This window comes from Dendrobates tinctorius, unplaced genomic scaffold, assembly GCF_039654945.1.
Source record: "Dendrobates tinctorius isolate UK_male_01 unplaced genomic scaffold, ASM3965494v1 ptg000128l, whole genome shotgun sequence".
Lineage (NCBI taxonomy): Eukaryota > Metazoa > Chordata > Amphibia > Anura > Dendrobatidae > Dendrobates > Dendrobates tinctorius.
In genome coordinates this window covers 7,019,520-7,044,630 of record NW_027361796.1, presented here as the reverse complement: position 1 = coordinate 7,044,630, position 25,111 = coordinate 7,019,520, and the positions used below count along the sequence as shown (strand labels likewise).

Here is a 25,111-nt window from a genome sequence, read left to right as displayed (position 1 = left end):
CCCTAGGAACTACCTGGAGTAACTGGCAGCTGCTAACCAATCACTGTCCTACCCTAGGAACAACCTGGAGTGTCTGGCAGCTGCTAACCAATCACTGTCCTACACTAGGAACTACCTGGAGTAACTGGCAGCTGCTATCCAATCACTGTCCTACCCTAGGAACTACATGGAGTAACTGGCAGCTGCTAACCAATCACTGTCCTACCCTAGGAACTACCTGGAGTAACTGGCAGCTGCTAACCAATCACTGTCCTACCCTAGGAACTACCTGGAGTAACTGGCAGCTGCTATCCAATCACTGTCCTACCCTAGGAACTACCTGGAGTAACTGGCAGCTGCTAACCAATCACTGTCCTACCCTAGGAACTACCTGGAGTAACTGGCAGCTCCTAACCAGTCACTGTCCTACTCCTCAGTCTCCTACCGGTCCTACCCTAGGAACTACCTGGAGTAACTGGCAGCTGCTAACCAATCACTGTTCTACCCTAGGAACTACCTGGAGTAACTGGCAGCTGCTATCCAATCACTGTCCTACCCTAGGAACTACCTGGAGTAACTGGCAGCTGCTAACCAATCACTGTCCTACCCTAGGAACTACCTGGAGTAACTGGCAGCTGCTAACCAATCACTGTCCTACCCTAGGAACTACCTGGAGTAACTGGCAGCTGCTAACCAATCACTGTCCTACCCTAGGAACTACCTGGAGTAACTGGCAGCTGCTAACCAATCACTGTCCTACCCTAGGAACTACCTGGAGTAACTGGCAGCTGCTATCCAATCACTGTCCTACCCTAGGAACTACCTGGAGTAACTGGCAGCTGCTAACCAATCACTGTCCTACACTAGGAACTACCTGGAGTAACTGGCAGCTCCTAACCAGTCACTGTCCTACTCCTCAGTCTCCTACCGGTCCTACCCTAGGAACTACCTGGAGTAACTGGCAGCTGCTAACCAATCACTGTCCTACCCTAGGAACTACATGGAGTAACTGGCAGCTGCTCACCAATCACTGTCCTACCCTAGGAACTACCTGGCGTAACTGGCAGCTGCTAACCAATCATTGTCCTACCCTAGGAACTACCTGGAGTAACTGGCAGCTGCTAACCAATCACTGTCCTACCCTAGGAACTACCTGGAGTAACTGGCAGCTGCTATCCAATCACTGTCCTACCCTAGGAACTACCTGGAGTAACTGGCAGCTGCTATCCAATCACTGTCCTACCCTAGGAACTACCTGGAGTAACTGGCAGCTGCTCACCAGTCACTGTCCTACCCTAGGAACTACCTGGAGTAACTGGCAGCTGCTAACCAATCACTGTCCTACCCTAGGAACTACCTGGAGTAACTGGCAGCTGCTAACCAATCACTGTCCTACCTTAGGAACTACCTGGAGTAACTGGCAGCTCCTAACCAGTCACTGTCCTACTCCTCAGTCTCCTACCTGTCCTACCCTAGGAACTACCTGGAGTAACTGGCAGCTGCTAACCAATCACTGTCCTACCCTAGGAACTACCTGGAGTGTCTGGCAGCTGCTAACCAATCACTGTCCTACCCTAGGAACTACCTGGAGTAACTGGCAGCTGCTATCCAATCACTGTCGTACCCTAGGAACTACATGGAGTAACTGGCAGCTGCTAACCAATCACTGTCCTACCCTAGGAACTACCTGGAGTAACTGGCAGCTGCTAACCAATCACTGTCCTACCCTAGGAACTACCTGGAGTAACTGGCAGCTGCTATCCAATCACTGTCCTACCCTAGGAACTACCTGGAGTAACTGGCAGCTGCTAACCAATCACTGTCCTACCCTAGGAACTACCTGGAGTAACTGGCAGCTCCTAACCAGTCACTGTCCTACTCCTCAGTCTCCTACCTGTCCTACCCTAGGAACTACCTGGAGTAACTGGCAGCTGCTAACCAATCACTGTCCTACCCTAGGAACTACATGGAGTAACTGGCAGCTGCTCACCAATCACTGTCCTACCCTAGGAACTACCTGGCGTAACTGGCAGCTGCTAACCAATCATTGTCCTACCCTAGGAACTACCTGGTGTAACTGGCAGCTGCTAACCAATCACTGTTCTACTCTAAGAACAACATGGAGTAACTGGCAGCTGCTAACCAATCACTGTCCTACCGTAGGAACTACCTGGAGTAACTGGCAACTGTTAACCAATCACTGTCCTACTCCTCAGTCTCCTACCGGTCCTACCCTAGGAACCACCTGAAGTAACTGGCAGCTGCTAACCAATCACTGTCCTACCTTAGGAACTACCTGGAGTAACTGGCAGCTCCTAACCAGTCACTGTCCTACTCCTCAGTCTCCTACCTGTCCTACCCTAGGAACTACCTGGAGTAACTGGCAGCTCCTAACCAGTCACTGTCCTACTCCTCAGTCTCCTACCTGTCCTACCCTAGGAACTACCTGGAGTAACTGGCAGCTGCTAACCAATCACTGTCCTACCCTAGGAACTACCTGGAGTAACTGGCAGCTGCTAACCAATCACTGTCCTACCCTAGGAACTACCTGGAGTAACTGGCAGCTGCTATCCAATCACTGTCCTACCCTAGGAACTACCTGGAGTAACTGGCAGCTGCTATCCAATCACTGTCCTACCCTAGGAACTACCTGGAGTAACTGGCAGCTGCTCACCAGTCACTGTCCTACCCTAGGAACTACCTGGAGTAACTGGCAGCTGCTAACCAATCACTGTCCTACCCTAGGAACTAGCTGGAGTAACTGGCAGCTGCTAACCAATCACTGTCCTACCTTAGGAACTACCTGGAGTAACTGGCAGCTCCTAACCAGTCACTGTCCTACTCCTCAGTCTCCTACCTGTCCTACCCTAGGAACTACCTGGAGTGTCTGGCAGCTGCTAACCAATCACTGTCCTACCCTAGGAACTACCTGGAGTAACTGGCAGCTGCTATCCAATCACTGTCCTACCCTAGGAACTACATGGAGTAACTGGCAGCTGCTAACCAATCACTGTCCTACCCTAGGAACTACCTGGAGTAACTGGCAGCTGCTAACCAATCACTGTCCTACCCTAGGAACTACCTGGAGTAACTGGCAGCTGCTAACCAATCACTGTCCTACCCTAGGAACTACCTGGAGTAACTGGCAGCTCCTAACCAGTCACTGTCCTACTCCTCAGTCTCCTACCTGTCCTACCCTAGGAACTACCTGGAGTAACTGGCAGCTGCTAACCAATCACTGTCCTACCCTAGGAACTACATGGAGTAACTGGCAGCTGCTCACCAATCACTGTCCTACCCTAGGAACTACCTGGCGTAACTGGCAGCTGCTAACCAATCATTGTCCTACCCTAGGAACTACCTGGTGTAACTGGCAGCTGCTAACCAATCACTGTTCTACTCTAAGAACAACATGGAGTAACTGGCAGCTGCTAACCAATCACTGTCCTACCGTTGGAACTACCTGGAGTAACTGGCAGCTGTTAACCAATCACTGTCCTACTCCTCAGTCTCCTACCGGTCCTACCCTAGGAACCACCTGAAGTAACTGGCAGCTGCTAACCAATCACTGTCCTACCTTAGGAACTACCTGGAGTAACTGGCAGCTCCTAACCAGTCACTGTCCTACTCCTCAGTCTCCTACCTGTCCTACCCTAGGAACTACCTGGAGTAACTGGCAGCTGCTAACCAATCACTGTCCTACCCTAGGAACTACCTGGAGTAACTGGCAGCTGCTATCCAATCACTGTCCTACCCTAGGAACTACCTGGAGTAACTGGCAGCTGCTATCCAATCACTGTCCTACCCTAGGAACTACCTGGAGTAACTGGCAGCTGCTCACCAGTCACTGTTCTACCCTAGGAACTACCTGGAGTAACTGGCAGCTGCTAACCACTGTCCTACCCTAGGAACTACCTGGAGTAACTGGCAGCTGCTAACCAATCACTGTCCTACCTTAGGAACTACCTGGAGTTACTGGCAGCTCCTAACCAGTCACTGTCCTACTCCTCAGTCTCCTACCTGTCCTACCCTAGGAACTACCTGGAGTAACTGGCAGCTGCTAACCAATCACTGTCCTACCCTAGGAACTACCTGGAGTGTCTGGCAGCTGCTAACCAATCACTGTCCTACCCTAGGAACTACCTGGAGTAACTGGCAGCTGCTATCCAATCACTGTCCTACCCTAGGAACTACATGGAGTAACTGGCAGCTGCTAACCAATCACTGTCCTACCCTAGGAACTACCTGGAGTAACTGGCAGCTGCTAACCAATCACTGTCCTACCCTAGGAACTACCTGGAGTAACTGGCAGCTGCTAACCAATCACTGTCCTACCCTAGGAACTACCTGGAGTAACTGGCAGCTGCTATCCAATCACTGTCCTACCCTAGGAACTACCTGGAGTAACTGGCAGCTGCTAACCAATCACTGTCCTACCCTAGGAACTACCTGGAGTAACTGGCAGCTCCTAACCAGTCACTGTCCTACTCCTCAGTCTCCTACCGGTCCTACCCTAGGAACTACCTGGAGTAACTGGCAGCTGCTAACCAATCACTGTTCTACCCTAGGAACTACCTGGAGTAACTGGCAGCTCCTAACCAGTCACTGTCCTACTCCTCAGTCTCCTACCGGTCCTACCCTAGGAACTACCTGGAGTAACTGGCAGCTGCTAACCAATCACTGTTCTACCCTAGGAACTACCTGGAGTAACTGGCAGCTCCTAACCAGTCACTGTCCTACTCCTCAGTCTCCTACCGGTCCTACCCTAGGAACTACCTGGAGTAACTGGCAGCTGCTAACCAATCACTGTCCTACCCTAGGAACTACCTGGAGTAACTGGCAGCTGCTAACCAATCACTGTCCTACCCTAGGAACTACCTGGAGTAACTGGCAGCTGCTAACCAATCACTGTCCTACCCTAGGAACTACCTGGAGTAACTGGCAGCTGCTAACCAATCACTGTCCTACCCTAGGAACTACCTGGAGTAACTGGCAGCTGCTAACCAATCACTGTCCTACCCTAGGAACTACCTGGAGTAACTGGCAGCTGTTAACCAATCACTGTCTTACTCCTCAGTCTCCTACCGGTTCTACCCTAGGAACTACCTGGAGTAACTGGCAGCTGTTAACCAATCACTGTCTTACTCCTCAGTCTCCTACCGGTCCTACCCTAGAAACCAGGGCCACTCCGTGTGCACACAGCTGTAGTTTCAGCCAATCAGCTGTCTCCTCTCGTGCCGTTTTTGGCGACCTCTGTACCTGCCTCTGTGATTGGTCGCTCGCGCACATTCCCGTCGACCTGCGTAGCGCTGTGATAGGCGGCACAGCGGCAGCAGGGAAGTGATAGCTGCGTACCTCAGTGCTTCCGGTACACCGTCATTCACGGTTAGTGGCTGTAGTGAGCGCCGTCCCTGCTCTCGCGGTGGAGAGGAGAGGGATGAATGAGTGCGGGCGAAGCTGGACGTGTCAGAGACTCCGGAATGGCGGGGGTGGAGAGTGGCAGTGTGTCACCCTTAAAGGAGGACGGGGGGGCGTCGCTAGAGTCAGTGGACCCGGTGCCCACGGACGTGACAGCTGCCCGGGTTGCGGCTTCTGCAGAAGATGGACTAGCCGGGAGCCAGCAGCCTGCGCCCCCGGGTGGGGATGGGCTGAGTGAGGAGCCCTGGCCGCCCTCACCCTGTGCTGCACCCTCCATGTCCTTACTGAGGATGGAGGAGAAGTTGTCCTCGGGTCAGTATCGCGCTATGGGGGACTTTGTGTCTGACTTCAGGACTATGCTGGAGGGATGCTACCAGCTCCATGGCGCCGACCACTGGCTGTCCAAGCAAGCGCAGAAACTGGAGCTGATGCTGGAGCAGAAGCTGTCCCTGCTGTCCAGGTGAGCGCAGGCCTCAGGGCAGCCTCCACTCAGTGAGTGTGTCGTGTCCTCCCGTCCACACAGATACGTATGGGCGCTTCAGCATAGGGCCAATCATTAAACACATAATGGATTTAATTATAGTTTAATACATCAATAATACACATGAAAATAAGCAACTTATTAATAAAACTTATCAGAAAAATCTGCTTCTTTCTCTGCCAGGACTGATCAGTCTTTATCTCACTTCTGAGGTCAAATCTGTATTCCGTGAAGACACTTTTCCCAATTCCCATCACTGAGAGAGGAGATCCTATATAGATAGGGGGAGGAGCTCTGCCTGTAGCTCCTCCCATCTACATACAATTGTAGCCATAGAAACTGTAATCTACCTCCATAATGGGAAAGTCTGCCAACATTGCATATTCAGTGGGTACAGAAAGTATTCAGACCCCCTTTAAATTTTTCACTCTTTGTTTCATTGCAGCCATTTGGTAAATTCAAAAAAGTTCATTTTTTTTTCTCATTAATGTACTCTCTGCACCCCATCTTGACTGAAAAAAACTGAAATGTTTGCAAACTTATTAGAAAAGAAAAAACGAACTACCACGTGGTCATAAATATTCAGACACTCATTTAAGTCACATACTCTCTCTCCATTTCCTTGTGCTCCTCATTGAGATGGTTCTACTCCTTCATTAGAGTCCAGCTGTGTTTAATTAAACTGATAGAACTTGATTTGAAAAAGGCACACACCTGTCTGTATAAGACCTCACAGCGCATGTTAGACCAAATGAGAATCATGAGGTCAAAGGAACTGGCCAAGGAGCTCAGAGACAGAATTGTGGTAAGGCTAGTTTCACATTAGCGTTTGAAGGCGCAGCGGACGCTCTGCGTGAAGCTCCGCCCCCTGCCGCACCTCCTCCGGTCAGCTCCGCCTATGGGCTCATCCTGCTGCATGCGGCCTGCGTACCCTATCTTAAGCATTGGGTACACAGGTCGTGCGCAGGTATGCTTTTGCCGCTGCTTGCGTCCTTTTGATGGTGCAGCGAGCACACCAAAATGCAACACGTTGCGTTTGGTGCAGGTCGCCGCACCGTCAAAAGGACGCATGCGGCGGCAAAAGCATACCTGCGCACGGCCTGCGTACCCAATGCTAAAGATAGGGTATGCAGGCGGCATGCGCCCATAGGCGGAGCTGACCGGAGGAGGTGTGGCAGGGGGTGGAGCTTCACGCCGAGCGTCCGCTGCGCCTCCACGCGCTGATGTGAAACTAGCCTTAGGCACACATCTGGCCAAGGTTACAAAAGAATTTCTGCAGTACTCAAGGTTCCTAAGAGCACAGTGGCCTCCATAATCCTTAAATGGAAGAAGTTTGGGACCACCAGAAGTCTTCCTAGACCTGGCCATCCAGCCAAACTGAGCAATTGTGGGATAAGAGCCTGGGTGAGAGAGGTACAAGAGAACCTCAAGATCACTGTGGCTGAGCTCCACAGATGCAGTAGGGAGATGGGTGAAAGTTCCACAAAGTCACCTACCACTGCAGCTCTCACCAGTCAGGCGTTTATGGCAGTGTGGCCCAACGGAAGCCTCTCCTCAGTGCCAGACATATGAAAGCCCACATAGAGTTTGCTTAAAAACACATGAAGGGCTTCCAGACTATGAGAAATGAGATTCTTTGGTCTGATGTGACGAAGATAGAACTTTTTGGTGATAATTCTAAGCGGTATGTATGGAGAAAACCAGGCATTGCTCATCACCTGCCCAATACAATCCCAACAGTGAAACATAGTGGTTATGTCATGCTATGGGGGGGTGTTTCAACTTCAAGGACAGGACGACTGGTTACCATTGAAGGAAACATGAATGCGGCCAAGTACAGAGAGATCCTGGAAAAAACCTCTTCCAGAGTGCTGTGGACCACAGAATTGGCCGAAAGTTCACCTTCCAACAAGACAATGACCCTAAGCACCAGGGCTGTGGAGTCGGTAAGCCAAACCTGCGACTCCGACTCCTCAATTTCCCTTACACCGACTCCACGACTCCGACTCCCACACATATTGCTTATATTTAAGTGAAAAATTTATTGTAGTACAATGTGAACATCAGACATTTAATCATTTTTATGATCCAATAATCAATATATTTAGATAGAACAGAATATATATTGGTGTACTACCCGGTTTTCATTCTTTTTGGTACAGATACGATATGGATAGACAGATATGGATAAATGGATAGATAGAGCAGATTTCTAATCTGCTTTTGCTATTGAAAACATTATCTATGAGCTCAAAAACCTTTCAGGTGATGCAGTTTTTTAAAAAGATGATCAACTTTTGCAGCTGAAAAACGTATCCTCAAAAAACACAGGAAAAACGCTGTGTGTGAATGTAGCCTTAGATCAGGAACAGGGCTGTGGAGTCGGTAAGCCAAACCTGCGACTCCGACTCCTCAATTTCCCTTACACCGACTCCAACTCCGACTCCACGACTCCGACTCCCACACATATTGCTTATATTTAAGTGAAAAATTTATTGTAGTACAATGTGAATCTCAGACATTTAATCATTTTTATGATCCAATAATCAAGATATTTAGATAGAACAGAATATATATTGGTGTACTACCTGGGTTTCATTCTTTTTGGTACAGATACGATATGGATAGACAGATATGGATAAATGGATAGATAGAGCAGATTTCTAATCTGCTTTTGCTATTGAAAACATTATCTATGAGCTCAAAAACCTTTCAGGTGATGCAGTTTTTTAAAAAGATGATCAGCTTTTGCAGCTGAAAAACGTATCCTCAAAAAACACAGGAAAAACGCTGTGTGTGAATGTAGCCTTAGATCAGGAATATAACAGCCATTTATAGGACATTTCATAACTTTCCCAAACTCCTATGAAAAAATATTCAGCACATCCTGCATTGAATTACTGTACCCAATTTATTATATATTTTAGGAGTCGGAGTCGGTCCATTTTATACCGACTCCGACTCCACCAAAATGAGCTCTGACTCCACGACTCCGACTCCACAGCCCTGATCAGGAATATAACAGCCATTTATAGGACATTTCATAACTTTCCCAAACTCCTATGAAAAAATATTCAGCACATCCTGCATTGAATTACTGTACCCAATTTATTATATATTTTAGGAGTCGGAGTCGGTCCATTTTATACCGACTCCAACTCCGACTCCACCAAAATGAGCACCGACTCCACGACTCCGACTCCACAGCCCTGCTAAGCACACAGCTAAAATAACAAAGGAGTGGCTTCAGAACAACTCTGTGACCATTCTTGACTGGCCCAGCCAGAGCCCTGTCCTAAACCTAATTGAGCATCTCTGGGGAGACCTGAAAATCGCTGTCCACCAACGTTCACCATCCAACCTGACGGAACTGGAGAGGATCTGCAAGGAAGAATGGAGGAGGATCCCCAAATCCAGGTGTGAAAAACTTTTTGCATCATTCCCAAGAAGACTCATGGCTGTATTAGCTCAAAGGGTGCTTCTACTCAATACTGAGCAAAGGGTCTGAATACTGAGCAAAGGGTCTGAATACTTATGACCATGTGATATTCGAGTTTCTATTTTTTAATAAATTTGCAAAGATGGGGTGCAGAGTGTACACTAATGAGAAAAAAAATTAACTTTTTACAATTTACCAAATGGCTGCATTGAAACAAAGTGAAAAAATGTAAAGGGGTCTTAATACTTTCCGTACACACTGTAGGCCCCTTATAAACAGTAGACTAAAGTCAGTGAAACCCGCACTTAGCGGGATCAGCTACAAGCTTGTATATGTGTGTCTCTGTACTCTTCCCCAAAAGATGATAATGGGGTAGAGAAGGATCCAGCCTGTCCTATTTCCATTGGCTGGCTCATCCCATTGTTCTCCAGGTGATGGCCAGACGACCTGTATCCAGACGTCTGGGTCACCTGGTAGTTGCTGACCTTGGACATATGGATACGTCATGACTATTTTGTCTCTGTGCACATGTGATCACCGTCGGGTGTCAGCTGATTCTGACACCCGCCACTTAGTACTGGGGCGGTGCCCCCTCTGCTCTCTGATCGGAGCCCCGTGACGTCATCACAAGGGGCCGATCGTTGCCATGGTGACCCGATGTCGTCATTATGACATCCCGGTTCAAGAGGGCTTGCTAGATCATTCTCAGAGCGTGATGTAGTAAGTTTCAGTGCAGTGCTGGCAGTTTGTAAAGCATTGCAAAGCCCCTTCTTTGCTTTGCTTTACAAGCGATCAGACTGCAAAAAGTTAAAGTCCCATAGTGAGACAAAGTGAGGAAAAAAAAAGCGAGAAGAAAAATTGTACAAATATAATATTTTTATAAAAAAAAACAAAAAAGTTGGTATCTCCGCATTCAGAATGACCCGACCTATAAAACTGTCCCACTCGTTAACTCCTTTAGAGAGTATCACACAAAATAAATGAAAAAACAATGCTTTATCATCATACCGCTGAACATAAAGTGGAATAAAACCCGATCAAAAAGATGAATGTAAATAAAAATATCACTTGTCCTGCAAAAAACAAGCCAACATACAGCTCCATCAGTGGAAAAATAAAAGTTATAGCTCTCAGAATAAGGCGATGCAAAAATAATTATTTTTTGTAAAAAAGTTTGTGCAAAAGCACCAAAACACAAAAAACTTTATAAATGTGGTATAGCTGCAATCGTACTGACCCGAAAAATAAAGCTGCCTTATCAATTTTACCTCACGCAGAACGACATAAAAAAAACTAAACAATACCTGAATTGCTGGTTTTTGTTCATTCTGCCTCCTAGAAAACGATCAAAAAATGTCATGTGTCCGAAAATGGTACCAATGAAAAAAGTAAACTCATCCTGCAAAAAAAAAAAAATCCCCCACATAACTTTAAAAACATGTGACATGCACAAATGACTTTGTCTGCCAAAATATGCCAAAATATGGAAAAATTATAGTGTTCAAAATATGGCGATGCAAAAACTAGTTCTTACAAAAAATAGCATTTTTTTAATGTGAGACAGCAGCCAAACAAAAACCCAGTTTAAAGCTATGTGCACACGGTGCGGATTCACAGCAGAACTGCATGTGATGTACATTAGCATTATAGCCTATGTAAAACAAAATCCGCAGTGCACATGCTGCTTTTTTTCCGCGCAGATTTGCTGTGGAATGAAAAATGCAGCATGTCACTTCTTTTGTGCGGTTTTACTGCAGTTTTCCACCTGCTCCATTCTAGAAATCCGCAGGTGGAAAATCGCACAAAACATGCACTAAATCCGCAGGAAAAATGCAGGTCATTTGACCTGCGGATTTAGTAAAATCTGCACGGAAAATTCCACAGCAGATTCCACACCTTGTGCACATAGCCTAAGGGTATGTGCACACGCTGCGGATTTTGTCAAATTTGCAGGTAAATCTGCAGGTCAAAAGACCTGCGGATTGCTCTGCGGTTTTGCCCTGCGGTTTTTCATCTCCACAATGGAGGAGATGGCAAAACGCAGCGGAATCCGCAGAAAGAACTGAAATGTCAATTCTTTCTGCGGTTTCAAAACCGCGCGGAAAAATCCACACCGTCTGCACTGCGGTTTTTTATTCCCATAGGGAATAATGGTACTGTACACCGCAGCAAAAACTGCTGCGGACCCGCAGCGGCCAAATCCACTGCGGAACCGCAGCAGAATCCGCAGCGTGTGCACACACCCTCAATCTGTCAATGCTGTAATCGCACAGACTTGAACAATAAAATAGTCTAATCAATTATGCCACACAAGGAACAGCATAAAAAATAAAAATTATTCTTCACCTGCTGTTGATTTGTTCGTTCTGCCTCCCAAAGATCTCTGTAAGGCTCAGCTCACATTTATCCAGCACTCAGATGGAACCTCTGGCAGAAGATTCCCTGTAATGAGATTGATGGAGGCACTGTGGATGCTTTCTGACCTGAGTCAGCTGGGGTCTGTCTTTTTAGGTGTGCATGAAAACGTGGTCCGCCACAGTTTCGTGCACTTTTGGGGAAAGAAAAGACATTGCTGAACAGAGGCCAAATGGAGTCCAGAGTAACTCTGCAGCCTCATTACACTGAATGAATCCCTCCGCAGTTTCATCTGAATCATGTCACTCGGAGATTTAGATGGAAACCTCCAAAGGAAGTGCTGGGCAGGGCTGTGGAGTCGGTAAGCCACAGTTGCGACTCCGACTCCTGGATTTTATCAGGCTCCGACTCCGGCTCCGACTCCTTCATAAATGGCCAATTCATAACAACAAATTTACTGTTGTAAAATATTAAACATCGTGCTTATTCAGTTTCTCACCATCATATAAGTAATCAGACCACTTAGAACAAAAACTACATTTATTAGAATACAATTAGAATATAGCAAATAACTTTTATAAACTTTTCTAAACTGTAAGTAAATATGCAATAAACACTTTTATGCAGTTAATAAGAAGAAATCTATAAATTTGTCCTCAGAAAAAGTATTGCCTCTGTCAGATCCTCCTTCATGGATGCCCTCAAATCTGATCTAATTATTTTGAGAGCAGAGAACAACCTCTCTACACTAACTTGTGTTGGTGGCAAAGCAGTAACCACTCGGGCAACATCTCTGACAATGTCAGGATACAGAGGAATCGCTTGTTGCACTGTTATTTTTGTTGAACGGTCAAATTTCTCAATTTCTTTTAGTGCACATGAAAAATTCTGCTGAAATGTACTGGCTGTGTTCCTTGATGGGGATGACTCTTCTTCTATGCGGGAACGCTTTGCACGGTCCTTGTGATCCAAATATTTTTTGAAATTAAATTCTTCATCAGTTGATGAGGAGGGTGAAGATGTGGCAGGACGACCAAATTCTTCTTGTTCCTCCTGACTGTTCTGCAACCCTTTCATCCTTACTGCTATTTCAAACAGAGCTTCTTTTCCTTTACTTAGCTGTTGATCATCTAGAAGAATCCGATGCATTGGGTCTACATAAACAGCTGCCAAAAGAATGTTATTTTGTAATAGTAGCTCCTCTCTCCGTTTCATTGATGTAGCAATGCCACTTGCAATTAACCCTCCTCTTTGGGACAGGCGAAACATCAGGTTCTTCCACTCCTTTAAGAAAATACCTGGAGTTAAGTCCTCTGCTTGTAATTTTTTAGTCACTGTAAATGGGTGCTCTAGCAATTTTTCCAGCTCAGTCACCTGATTCCACTGACTTTCATTTAGCGTCAGTTGAGGGTTAGCCATGTCTACAAGAAAGGTTTTCAGTTCAACCAAGCGCTGAATCATTAAGTACTGCCCCATCGTGTGGCTTGATCAATAATTGCCCCTTTTCCAGCACGTCTCTTCAAAATTGAGTCAACTTTAGGGGTTCTGGCAACAGTAGCCAATTTTCTCACCTTGCCAATCAGTGCAGCAGCATGTCCTTCTTGCAGACTGTCTCTTATAGCCAGCTGTAGCGTATGCACAACACAGCGCATGTGATGAATGAAAGAACATATTGACGCAGTTTCAACAAGATCATCTAAACTATCATGTTGCTGTTCATCTGAAGCAACTTCAGTTTGCTCCTCAGTTACAATACTGTGTTCCTCTATTTCAAACATTTCTGTGTCTGTGGACCCAGAATGTTCTTCTAGCTGCTGGTCACCATCATTACTCTCATTCATTAGCTTAATAGTACTTATCATATTTGAAGCATTGTCAGTTACGACAGAAAGAACTTGCTCTTTTTTAAGTTCATAGTCTTGCAGAACCTTTTCCACCAAGACCTGGAGAAACTCACTGGTGTGATGAGCTTTGGTGTCTTTTACTGCCAATGTCTTGGTAACTATTTCATTTTTGTCACAAACAAATCAGACATTGATGGCAAAATAGTTCACTCTGTGACATGTGCAGGCATCCATTTTAAGAAACAGAAAGCGTCCCTTGAGAGTTTTTTTAAGTTCTTCCTTTTGTTTAAAAGCTTCTTCGATTACTAATTTTCTAATACTCTCTCTCTCCAGAGAAGCACCAAGCTTGCGGGCCATTTCTCCATTCAGACACATAAAAGCTGGTCGTGAAAATAATGAAATAGGCACACTATCCTTTACAACAAGCTCTATGAACTGTTTTTTAAATGTATCTACTGTCATTGTCACAGTAACTTTGTCACTGACAAAATATCTTGCAACTGATGGCTGCAAAGTTCTCTGCTCCTTTGTTTGGCTGGAAGAGCTGGGCACTGGTTCATTGGTTTGGATGCAGTCTTTCTCATCCACTGCTTTCAGTACTTCTGGATGAAAGCGCTGTAAATGTCTCTTTAGATTAGAAGATCTGGTAGGAGCATTTTTATCTTTGCCTGAATATGCACTCATCTTGGCTTCACAGCATTTGTTTTCGTCTGGATCATTTGTCATACACTGACAGACATAATGTTTTCTATCTTGAGTGATGGTGAAATGTTCAAATACAGCTGATTTAATGTGATGCTTCTTTGACATTCTCAGGTTTTTAATTCTGCATTCACAATCCAAATGACAATTGTTTTTCCTAAAAACAATTGTACAAAATTATTGCCAGGTCGTACAACTGATATAGTGGTCAGTAATACTGTTATTATTCCTCATGTAATCACAGTTAACTGATGCAAAGTTTGTTGAAAGGATAATACTTCTTACAGTCTTCCTCTTCTGAGTAGCAGGCAGCTGTGAGATGCTTGGAAGACGCACACCTAGTATGATCTAGTCTAGAGGAGGAGCTTTACTACTAAGAATTTGCAACACATTTTCACTTTCAGTTTCATACATTGTAAGTAGGGGGGTTGGGGCAGCATGAGGTTAACCAAGTATAAGATTAGATAAGGGCAGTGGAGAACAGTGACACACAAGAAGTAAGAAATGTCTCTATCTCCAGCAGAACTGCTTATCACTGTTGTTCATAGTTTGATAGAACATATATATTTGAGTAACATTTATAAAATTCATATGAAAGTTCAATTATGAAATATTAATACATTTTTTTTAAAGCTGGAGTCGGAGTCGGTACATTTCTACCGACTCCGACTCCAACCAAAACTAACTCCGACTCCACGACTCCGACTCCGACTCCACAGCCCTGGTGTTGGGCATAGAGCGCTGGATAAATGTGATCCCAAAGGTTATGTATAATGTTTCCAATAAAAGCTTCAGCTCAATCCACAAAAAAATAAGTCCCCACTCAGGTTCTTCATCTTTTAACAGAAATATAGGGGTCTTCCACTTCACTGGTAGCACAAAGGCTTTAGAAAAGAAGCTCCTCACCCCCACCAAAAGAAATTCCGCGCTCCCAAATCCGAATGCCCCCTCCCTTCTGAGCCCCAGTTTGCTTAACCCCTTTCTGACATCGGATGTCATGATCCATCCATGTGACGTGGGCCTGTCTGACCAGGTACGGATCATTATGTCATCACGATCGCCTGTGCACACGGGTGATGTCAGCTGATTCTGACAGCTGACACCCGGCAATAGGTACCGGGAGCGGTCACAGACCGCTCCCGAAAATTTAACCCCTGAAATGCTGCGATCGAACACTTATCACATCATTCCGGTAGAGAGCTGACAGCCCCTCTGTCTTTGGATCAGAGACCCCGCGACGTGACGCAGGGTCCGATCTTTGCCATGGTGACCTGATGTCGTCATGATGACATCCGGGTCACAAACTGTAGTAAATTTGCTGATCATGCGCAGTGCATGATCAGCAAGTCTCTCTCAGTGCAGAACTGACAGTTTCTATAGCATGCAGATGCTGCTTCATCTGCATGCTATAGAAGCGATCAGCCTGCAAAAAATGATTGCCCCATATTGACAAAGTAGAAAAAAAGTTAGTAAAAAAAAAAAATTAATAATTGTAAAAATATTTTAACCCCTTTACCCCCAAGGGTGGTTTGCATGTTATTGACTAGGCCAATTTTTACAATTCTGACCACTGTCCCTTTATGTGGTAATAACTCTGGAACGTTTCAATGGATCCAGGTGATTCTGACATTGTTTTCTCGTGACATATTGTACTACATGGTAGAGATAAAATTTCTTTGATATGACTTAAGTTTTATTTGTGAAAAAACGGAAGTTATAAGGGTTAAAAGTTGACCAGCGATTTCTCATTTTTACAGCACCATTTTTTTTTTTTCTTAGGGACCACAACACATTTGAAGTCACTTTGAGGGGTCTATATGATAGAAAATACCCAAAAGTGACACCATTCTAAAAACTGCCGCCCTCAAGGTGCTCAAAACCACATTTAAGAAGTTTATTAACCCTTCAGGTGCTTCACAGGAATTTTTGGAATGTTTAAAAAGAAAAAGGAACATTTAACTTTTTTTCACAAAAAAATCTTTTTTCATGTTTTGGCGCTTTTATAGTTTTTATTCTATTTTATATAAATTATTTTTGCATCGCTTTATTTTGAGAGCTATAATTTTTTTTAATTTTTCGCTGATGAAGCTGTATGAGGACTTGTCTTTTGTGGGACATGATGACCTTTTCAGTAGTACCACGTTTATTTATATGCGCTTTTTTTTCGTTTTTGATCGCGTGTTATTCCACTTATTGTTCGGCGGAATTGTTTTTTTTTTTTTTGTGTTCACTAAAGTGGTTATTCAAAACAAGAAATAAAGCAGCACAAAAATGCAAAAGAGAGTCCAGATGCAAGGCTCCCAAAGGCATATACCAAACCTTAATGATGCAAAAAATCCAAAAAGCAGGAACAACACATTGGTTTTTTAGGGTTAAATGAGAGCTGTTTATTTAGCCCATAAGTTATAAATAAACAGCTCTCATTTAACAATGAAAAACCAGTGTGCTGTTTCTGCTTTTTGGATTTTTTTGCAGCACTAAAGCGGTTAACTAGTGGGATAGTTTTATAGGGTGGGTCGTTACGGACGCGGTGATACTAAATATGTGTACTTTTATTGTGTAGATTTTTTTAATTTAAATATTTATTGATTGAATAAATATTGTTTTTGTTTTTTTAAGTATTTTTACAATTATTTAACATTTTAAAATTGAGTCTCCATGGCAGCGATCGGGACCCCGTGTCATGCCACGGGGTCTCCGATCCAAAGGCAGAGGGGCTGTCACAGCTGACAGCTCTTCTGCCTGCTCCCGGAATGCTGTAATCATGTTTGATCGCAGTGTGCTGGGGGTTAAAGTGCCGGGAGTCAGCTGTGATAATCAGCTTGACACCTGGCCACGATCAGCCACGCTCCCCCCATGAGCGGGGCTGATCGCATATGATGTACTATTCTGTCCATGGGAATTAGTCCCAGGGCACATGGACGGAATAGTACGTCATATGGCAGAAAGTGATTAAAAGAATCAAAAATAATAATAAAAAAAATCAATATATATTCTATGACTAAATAAAAATTTGAATGAAAAGATATATACCGTATATACTCATGTATAAGCCAAGATTTTCAGCCCATTTTTTGGGGCTGAAACCCCTCCCCCCCTCTCAGCTTATACACGAGTCATATATCTTGGGGTCGGCGGGGGAGGGGGAGCGGGGGTGTCAGAGATCATACTTACCTGTCCTGTCGCAGTCTCTGCAGCCTCGCTCGCTTCTCCACTGTCTCACTTCCTGTCTTCAGCGGTCACGTGGTGCCGCTCATTACCACTCATGAATATGTACATATTCATGAGTGGTAATGAGCGGTACCACGTGAAAGCTGAAGACAGGAAGGGAAGGGAGACAGTGGAGAAGCGAGCGAGGCTGCAGAGACCGCTGCAGGATGGGTGAGTATAGCGATATTCACCTGTCCCCCGGTCCATCGCTGCTCACCCATGTCTCTGCTGCATCCTGTGTCAGTGACATTTAGGCAGCAGGGGGCGCAGTGACGTGATTAGTGAGTGCCGCCCCTCTGCTGGCTGAACAGTCACTGACACAAGAAGCGGCAGACAGAGGCGATAAACCCAGGAGAGGTGAGTATGGCTTTTTTTTTTTTTTGCAGCATATGGGGGCATATTCTATGGGGCAGCATATGGGGGCATAGTCTGTGGAGCAGTATATGGGGGCATAGTCTATGGGGCAGCATATGGGGGACATATTCTATGGAGCAGCATATGGGGGCATAAACTATGGAGCAGCATATGGGGGTATAGTCTATGGATTCCACCCTCGACTTATACACGAGTCAATAAGTTTTCCCAGTTTTTTGTGGCAAAATTAGGGGGTCGGCTTATACACAAGTATATACGGTAAGTACATATATTTGGTATCGCCTTATCCGCAACAACCCAGCCTATAAAACTGTCCCACTAGTTAACCCCTGTAGCGCGGTGGCAAGTGGGGTTCATATTTGTGCGGTTGATGTCACCTTTGTATTGTCAGGTGACATCAAGCCCACGGCTTAGTAATGGTGAAGCGTTTATAAGACACCTATCTATTACTAATCCTATAGTTACATGGTAAATAAAGACACGGCCAAAATAAAGTCTTTTATTAGATATAAAACAAAACAGTTTTACTTTTATATTTAAAAATAACAAAGTAAGTTATATATACCAAACGCCTATTCCACCGAAGCCCTCATTCTTCTGTAATAAAAAAGAAAAAAACCACAATATCCCTCACCTGTCGGTCGTTCTGTCCCACGCCGTAATCCATGTCTGGGGATAATTAGTTTTCAACCTGTACGGTGCCAAGATGCGACTGTCCAGGCTGAGAACCACTGGTGAATGAGCTGCTGGGAATGCGGCGACAGTGACCGGCGGTGACGTCATAGAGGTTACTACCAGTCAGTGAGGCTGTGTTCCCAGCCTGGCTGAACTGTGGAGAGATCTCCGCTAGCATCGGTTTTAGGCCCCCTCCTCTTTTTGTATACTGCTGTCTTTTTGGAATCCGCTGCCCCACTTACACATACCAAAACTCGCAAAATCAACAGACAGCCCTGGCACACCAGCCTGACCAAAGAGCTGAGGCGAGCTTCCAGGGCTGCTGAGCGCAGATGGAAAAGAGCCCACTCCAACGAGCATTTCATCGCATTCAAACAGTCCCTCACTACTTTCAAGACCACACTCGCCACAGCTAAACAAACCTACTTCTCATCTCTCATATCCTCCCTGTCTCACAACCCTAAACAGTTATTCAACACCTTCAATTCTCTCCTCCGCCCCCCAGCACCTCCTCCCTCCCCACTCATCTCAGCTGAAGACTTTGCCTCATTTTTCAAGCAGAAAATTGATAACATCAGGGACAGTTTTGGTCAACAACCCCCAGAGCCCTTCCTCCCGACTTCCCAGCCCTCCACCTTCAAAACCAACTTCTCCACCATTACAGAAGATCGACTCTCCACTCTACTCTCAAGATCACATCTCACCACCTGTGCACTCGACCCGATCCCATCCCACTTCATCCCAAACCTCACCACAGTCTTCATCCCAACCCTAACCCATCTCTTCAACCTATCACTAACAACTGGTGTTTTCCCCTCAAGCTTTAAACATGCCTCCATCACACCTATCCTCAAAAAGCCCTCTCTTGACCCATCCTCTGCATCTAGCTATCGCCCTATATCACTTCTCCCATACGCCTCCAAGCTACTGGAACAACACGTCTACCTTGAACTGTCCTCCCATCTCTCTTCTTGCTCCCTCTTCGACCGCTTACAATCTGGCTTCCGGTCACACCACTCCACTGAAACTGCCCTTACTAAGGTCACCAATGACCTCTTAACTGCCAAGAGCAAGCGACACTACTCTGTCCTCCTCCTCCTGGACCTGTCGGCTGCCTTTGACACAGTGGACCATTCCCTATTATTACAGACCCTCTCATCCCTCGGCATCACAGACTTGGCCCTCTCCTGGATCTCATCATACCTAACAGACCGGACATTCAGCGTCTCCCACTCACACACCACCTCCTCACCTCACCCCCTATCTGTCGGAGTCCCATAAGGTTCAGTCCTAGGGCCCCTGCTGTTCTCTATTTACACCTTTGGCCTGGGACAGCTCATAGAATCTCATGGCTTTCAGTATCATCTTTATACTGATGACACACAGATCTACATCTCTGGACCAGATATCACCTCCCTACTAACCAGAATCCCTCAATGTCTGTCCACTATTTCATCCTTCTTCTCCACTAGATATCTGAAACTCAACATGGACAAAACAGAATTCATCATCTTTCCCCCATCTCACGTGACCCCCCTTACGAACCTATCAATTACAGTAAATGACTGCCCACTCTCCCCAGTCCCACAAGCTCGCTGCCTCGGAGTAATCCTTGATGCTGATCTCTCCTTCAAACCACATATCCAAACCCTTTCCACTTCCTGCCGACTTCAACTCAAAAATATTTCACGCATCCGTTCATTCCTCACCCAAGAATCTGCAAAAACCCTAGTCCATGCCCTCATCATCTCTCGCCTTGACTACTGCAACCTCATGCTCTGCGGCCTCCCCTCAAACACTCTCGCACCCCTCCAATCTATTCTAAACTCTGCTGCCCGACTAATCCACCTGTCCCCCCGCTGTTCCCCAGCTTCTCCCCTCTGTCAATCCCTTCACTGGCTCCCAATTGCCCAGAGACTCCATTACAAAACCCTAACCATGACATACAAAGCCATCCACAACTTGTCTCCTCCATACATCTGTGACCTCGTCTCCCGGTACTTTCCTGCACGCAACCTCCGATCCTCACAAGATCTCCTTCTCTACTCCCCTCTTATCTCCTCTTCCCACAATCGCATACAAGATTTCTCTCGCGCATCACCCCTACTCTGGAACTCTCTACCACAACATATCAGACTCTCACCTACCATCGAAACCTTCAAAAAGAGCCTGAAGACCCACCTCTTCCGACAAGCCTATAACCTGCAGTAACCACCGATCGACCAAACCGCTGCACGACCAGCTCTACCCTCGCCTACTGTATTATCACCCATCCCTTGAAGATTGTGAGCCCTCGCGGGCAGGGTCCTCTCTCCTCCTGTACCAGTTATGACTTGTATTGTTTAAGATTATTGTACTTGTTTTTATGTATACCCCCCTCACATGTAAAGCGCCATGGAATAAATGGCGCTATAACAATAAATAATAATAATAATAATAATAATACTGCCCCTATTGGTTAAGCAATCAGTAGATTTGGGTTCCAGTACCATCTCTGCTGATGACACCCAATTATGCACTTCTTCTCCTGATATCACGCCTGCCTTTATGGAAAACGTCAGTGATTGTCTTACCGTTGTCTCTAACATCATATCCTCCCTCTATCTGAAACTGGACCTGTCAAAAACTGAACTCCTCGTGTTTCCTCCCTCTACTAACCTACCTATGCCCGACATTGCCATTTCCGTGTGTGGTTCCACCATTACTCCCCAGCAACATGCCCGCTGTCTTGGGGTCATACTTGATTCCGAGCTTTCATTCACCCCCCACATCCGATCACTGGCTCGCTCTTGTTATCTGAAGATTTTGTATTAGTCAATGCCCGATGAAGAGACCTTAGTAGTCTCGAAAGCTTGCAATGTGTTACCATCTTTTCAGTTAGCCATTAAAAGGTATCAACCACTGAGGACTCTCAATTCTGAATATTTTACTGTTTCTCTTAATCATTCTTGTCTGAACTATTGTAACTCTCTACTAATCGGTCTCCCTCTTACCAAACTATCCCCTCTCCAATATGTCCTGAATGCTGCAGCTAGGATCATATTCCTCACCAATCGTTATACCAATGCCTCTACCTTGTGCAAGTCCTTACACTGGTTAGCCATCCACTCCAGAATTCAGTATAAACTTATTACCCTCACCCACAAAGCACTCCATAGCTCAGCACCACCCTACATCTCCTCCCTCGTCACAGCCTACCACCCTACCCATTCTCTCCCTTCTGCTAATGACCTGAGGTTAACATCCTCAATAATCAGAACCTCCCACTCCCGTCTCCAAGACTTTTCACGTGCTGCGCCTATTTTTTGGAATGCACTTCCCAGGTTAATACGATTAATCCCCAATCTCCACAGTTTAAAGCGTGCCCTAAAAACGCATTTGTTCAGACTGGCCTATCGCCTCAACGTATTAACCTAAATATCCCTGTGTGGCTCCCCTTTTTCCTTATAGATTGTAAGCTTGCGAGCAGGGCCCTCACTCCTCTTGGTATCTGTTTTGATCTATGTTTTTATTGGTATACTGTAATGTCTATTGTCTGTAGAAGTCCCCTCTACATGTTGGCGCTATAGAAATGAAATTATTATTATTATTTATTTGCACCGTCCAGATTGAAAACTAATTACCCCCAGACATGGATTACGGCGTGGGACAGAATGACAGACATGTATGTATATTGTTGTTTTTTATTTTGGTTTTATTACAGGAGAACGAGGGCTTCGGTGGAAAAGGCATTTGGTGAGTATAAATGTGTTTTTGTTATCTTTAAATAATAACGTAAAACTGTATTTCCAGGACGTCCACCTGACAGCACCATGGAGGACGTCCTCCTCCTCCTTACAGGGACAGGAAAGCACACGAGAGGTTAAAAAGCCCCGTCCCACCCCTTTCCCTCAGTGTCTTTCCTGTCCCTGCACGGAGGGACATACGAGAGGAGCAGGAAGCTTACCGGAGGGCGCAGGGGGATCGGGCGGCCGGTCCAATCCTTCCCCCGTCAGGATGCCCAGGGCCGACACTTCCCAGTGGGGAGTCCCTCTGCCCCAAAGCCAGGAGCAGGACGTCGCTCCTGGAGGGAGCCGCTCCTCCCGGTGGGAGGCTCAATGCTTCAGGCCGCGCGGCAGTCGCAGCTAGAAGCCGGGTCCCCGCAGAAAGCCGGATGGGCGCCGCCATTGCAGGATGCTCGGTGGGCGGGGCTTCAGAGGAGGAAGCGGAAGTGGCCGGCGCGCGGCGATGATATCACGCGCCGATTTGAAATCAGAGCGCCAGCAGCCTGGGCACGCCAGCTGCTCAGTGCACGCCAGCAGCCTCACCGCACTCCAGCAGCCTCACCGTACGCCAGCAGCTTGCCGCACGCTAGCAGCTCACCGCACGCAACAGCTGCTTCACTGGTATGGACCCAGAGGCGCCAGCCGACAGAGGGGTAAGTGTGCCTTGCGCAATCCAACCCCCACACGGCCTTCCCCGCAGCCCAGGACAACTGACCCGACTATCCCTGTTCTGTATCGTACAGGAGAAGGGTACCCCAGCCCCCCCCCGACAGAGGTTAAGGATTCGGTAAAGGCCACATCTAAGTCTGTCAGATGCCCGGTTTGCAGGGTAAAGCTGCCAGACAACTATACCAAGACTCTCTGCGGACCCTGCACTTCAAGGGTCGTAAGAGACGAGCAGCCGACCCTCCTTGTCGAGATGCGATCCTTGATTCGGGAGGAAGTACAGGCCTCCAGATCCAGTCTCTCACGGCAGCAGTCCCCTAGTCCGGGGCCAAGCCGGAAGCGGCCGAGGTGGGAGATGGAGCTAGCCTCGGAGACAAGCTCGCCTGAGGGGTCAGACCCCCGGGACTCTGATCCCGAGGAGGGGGAGATCCCGACTGACAGGAGGGACCAAGGCAGGAAATACCTGTTTAAGTTAGAGGACACCGAGGACTTGGTGCAGGCGGTAAGGAACACCATGCAGATAGAGGATGTTCCAAAACCGCAGTCCCGACAGGACCTGATGTTTGGGGGACTGGTCGCTCGGAAACAAACTGTGTTCCCCGTAAGCGAACACATTAAGACAATGGTCCTAGAAGAATGGAAAGAGGCAGAACGGCGACTCGTACTGTCTCGGGACTTTAAGAGCCGACTGCCCTTTGACCCAGAGGAAACACGATTGTGGGAAGAAATTCCTAAAATCGATGTTCCTGTAGCTAGGGTGACCAAAAAAACCGCCATCCCCTTCGAGGACTCATCAAGTCTTAGAAACCCGATGGACCGGAAGGCGGATATTCTATTAAAGAGAACATGGGAAACGGCAGCTGCCCTTACTAAGGTTAACATAGCAGCCACCTCAGTGGCCAGGTCCATGTTCCTATGGGTGGGGCAGTTGGAAGAGCATTTATCCAACAAGACCCCTAGATCTGAGATCCTAGCTTCCCTTCCTCTGATGAAATCAGCCACTGCGTTCCTTTCAGATACGTCGGCCGAGTCAGTAAGATTCGCAGCCAGAAACAGCTCCCTTTCCAACGCAGCTAGGCGAGCAAACCGCTGAAGTCTTGGTCTGGGGATAACGCCTCAAAGGCAAAGCTTTGCTCCATCCCCTTTTCAGGCTCAAGGGTGTTCGGGCCAGCTCTAGATAGCATCCTAGAGCAGGTGTCTGACAAAAACAAGGGGTTTCCAGAAGAAAAACCCAAGCGTCCCCAGTCCTTTCGTAGAGGGTCCTTTTTCAGGAGACAGACCGACTTTAGGAGCTAGGGTAGATCCAACAGGGGCTCCTTTAGAAACACTCAGAGCCAGGGGGGGAGAAGCAAAGCCCCGCTTTTCGCGTCATCCTCCAGGTCTAGAAGGCAATGACGCCATAGGTGTCGGGGGAAGACTGCGACGATTCGCAGCAAGGTGGCGCCAGGTAACCCAGAACCAGTGGGTCCTCAGAACCATCACAGAAGGGTACAGCATAGAATGTTATTCCCCTCCCCCCCAACAGATACATCGCCCCCACCGTAGTCCCGGAAGACTCTACTATGTGGGCAGATCTACAGGACCTGCTCAGGTCAGAGGTCATAGTGCCAGTTCCACAGCAGGAGAGGGGGAAAGGTCATTATTCTTCCCTATTCTCCATTACAAAACCATCTGGCGAGGCCAGAACAATCATAAACTTAAAACCCCTAAAGGCCTGGGTGGTATACAAAAGGTTTCGTATGGAATCAATACGGTCAGCAATTCAACTTATAGACAGGGATGCCGTCATGTGTACTCTGGACCTGAAGAGTGCATACTATCAGGTCGCCATCCATCCCTCATCTCAGAGCTTATTAAGATTCGCAATCAGTCTACCGTCCCGGACCTGCCACTTCCAGTTCCAGTGCCTTCCGTTCGGGCTGGCTTCGGCCTCCCCGAATATTTACAAAGCTGGTAGCAGAGGTGGTGGCCTACCTGAGAAAGCAGGGAGTCATTATAATACCTTATCTAGACGACTTTCTCCTAGTCGCAGGATCAGAAGAAAAGCTCATTCAGGACAGGAGCCGAACGATCAGAACACTGGAGTATCTCGGCTGGCTGATCAACGACCAGAAGTCAGACCTAAAGCCAGAAAGCAGATCTTCCTGGGAGTCCTTCTGGATTCAAGAGACAGAATATCCCGGCTACCGAGAAAAAAGCAGCA

General features: G+C 46.7%; 1 protein-coding gene across 1 annotated transcript in view; it reads left to right on the top strand.

Moving 5' to 3' along the window:
* Window positions 1–5,292: 5,292 nt before the first annotated feature.
* Window positions 5,293–25,111, top strand: part of BRD10 (bromodomain containing 10) — a 119,068-nt gene continuing 99,249 nt past the window's right edge. Inside the window, exon 1 of the mRNA XM_073542650.1 lies at window positions 5,293–5,857. Coding sequence (XP_073398751.1) covers window positions 5,421–5,857 — 437 coding nt within the window. The 5' untranslated portion in view covers window positions 5,293–5,420. The remainder of the gene's footprint in view (window positions 5,858–25,111) is intronic.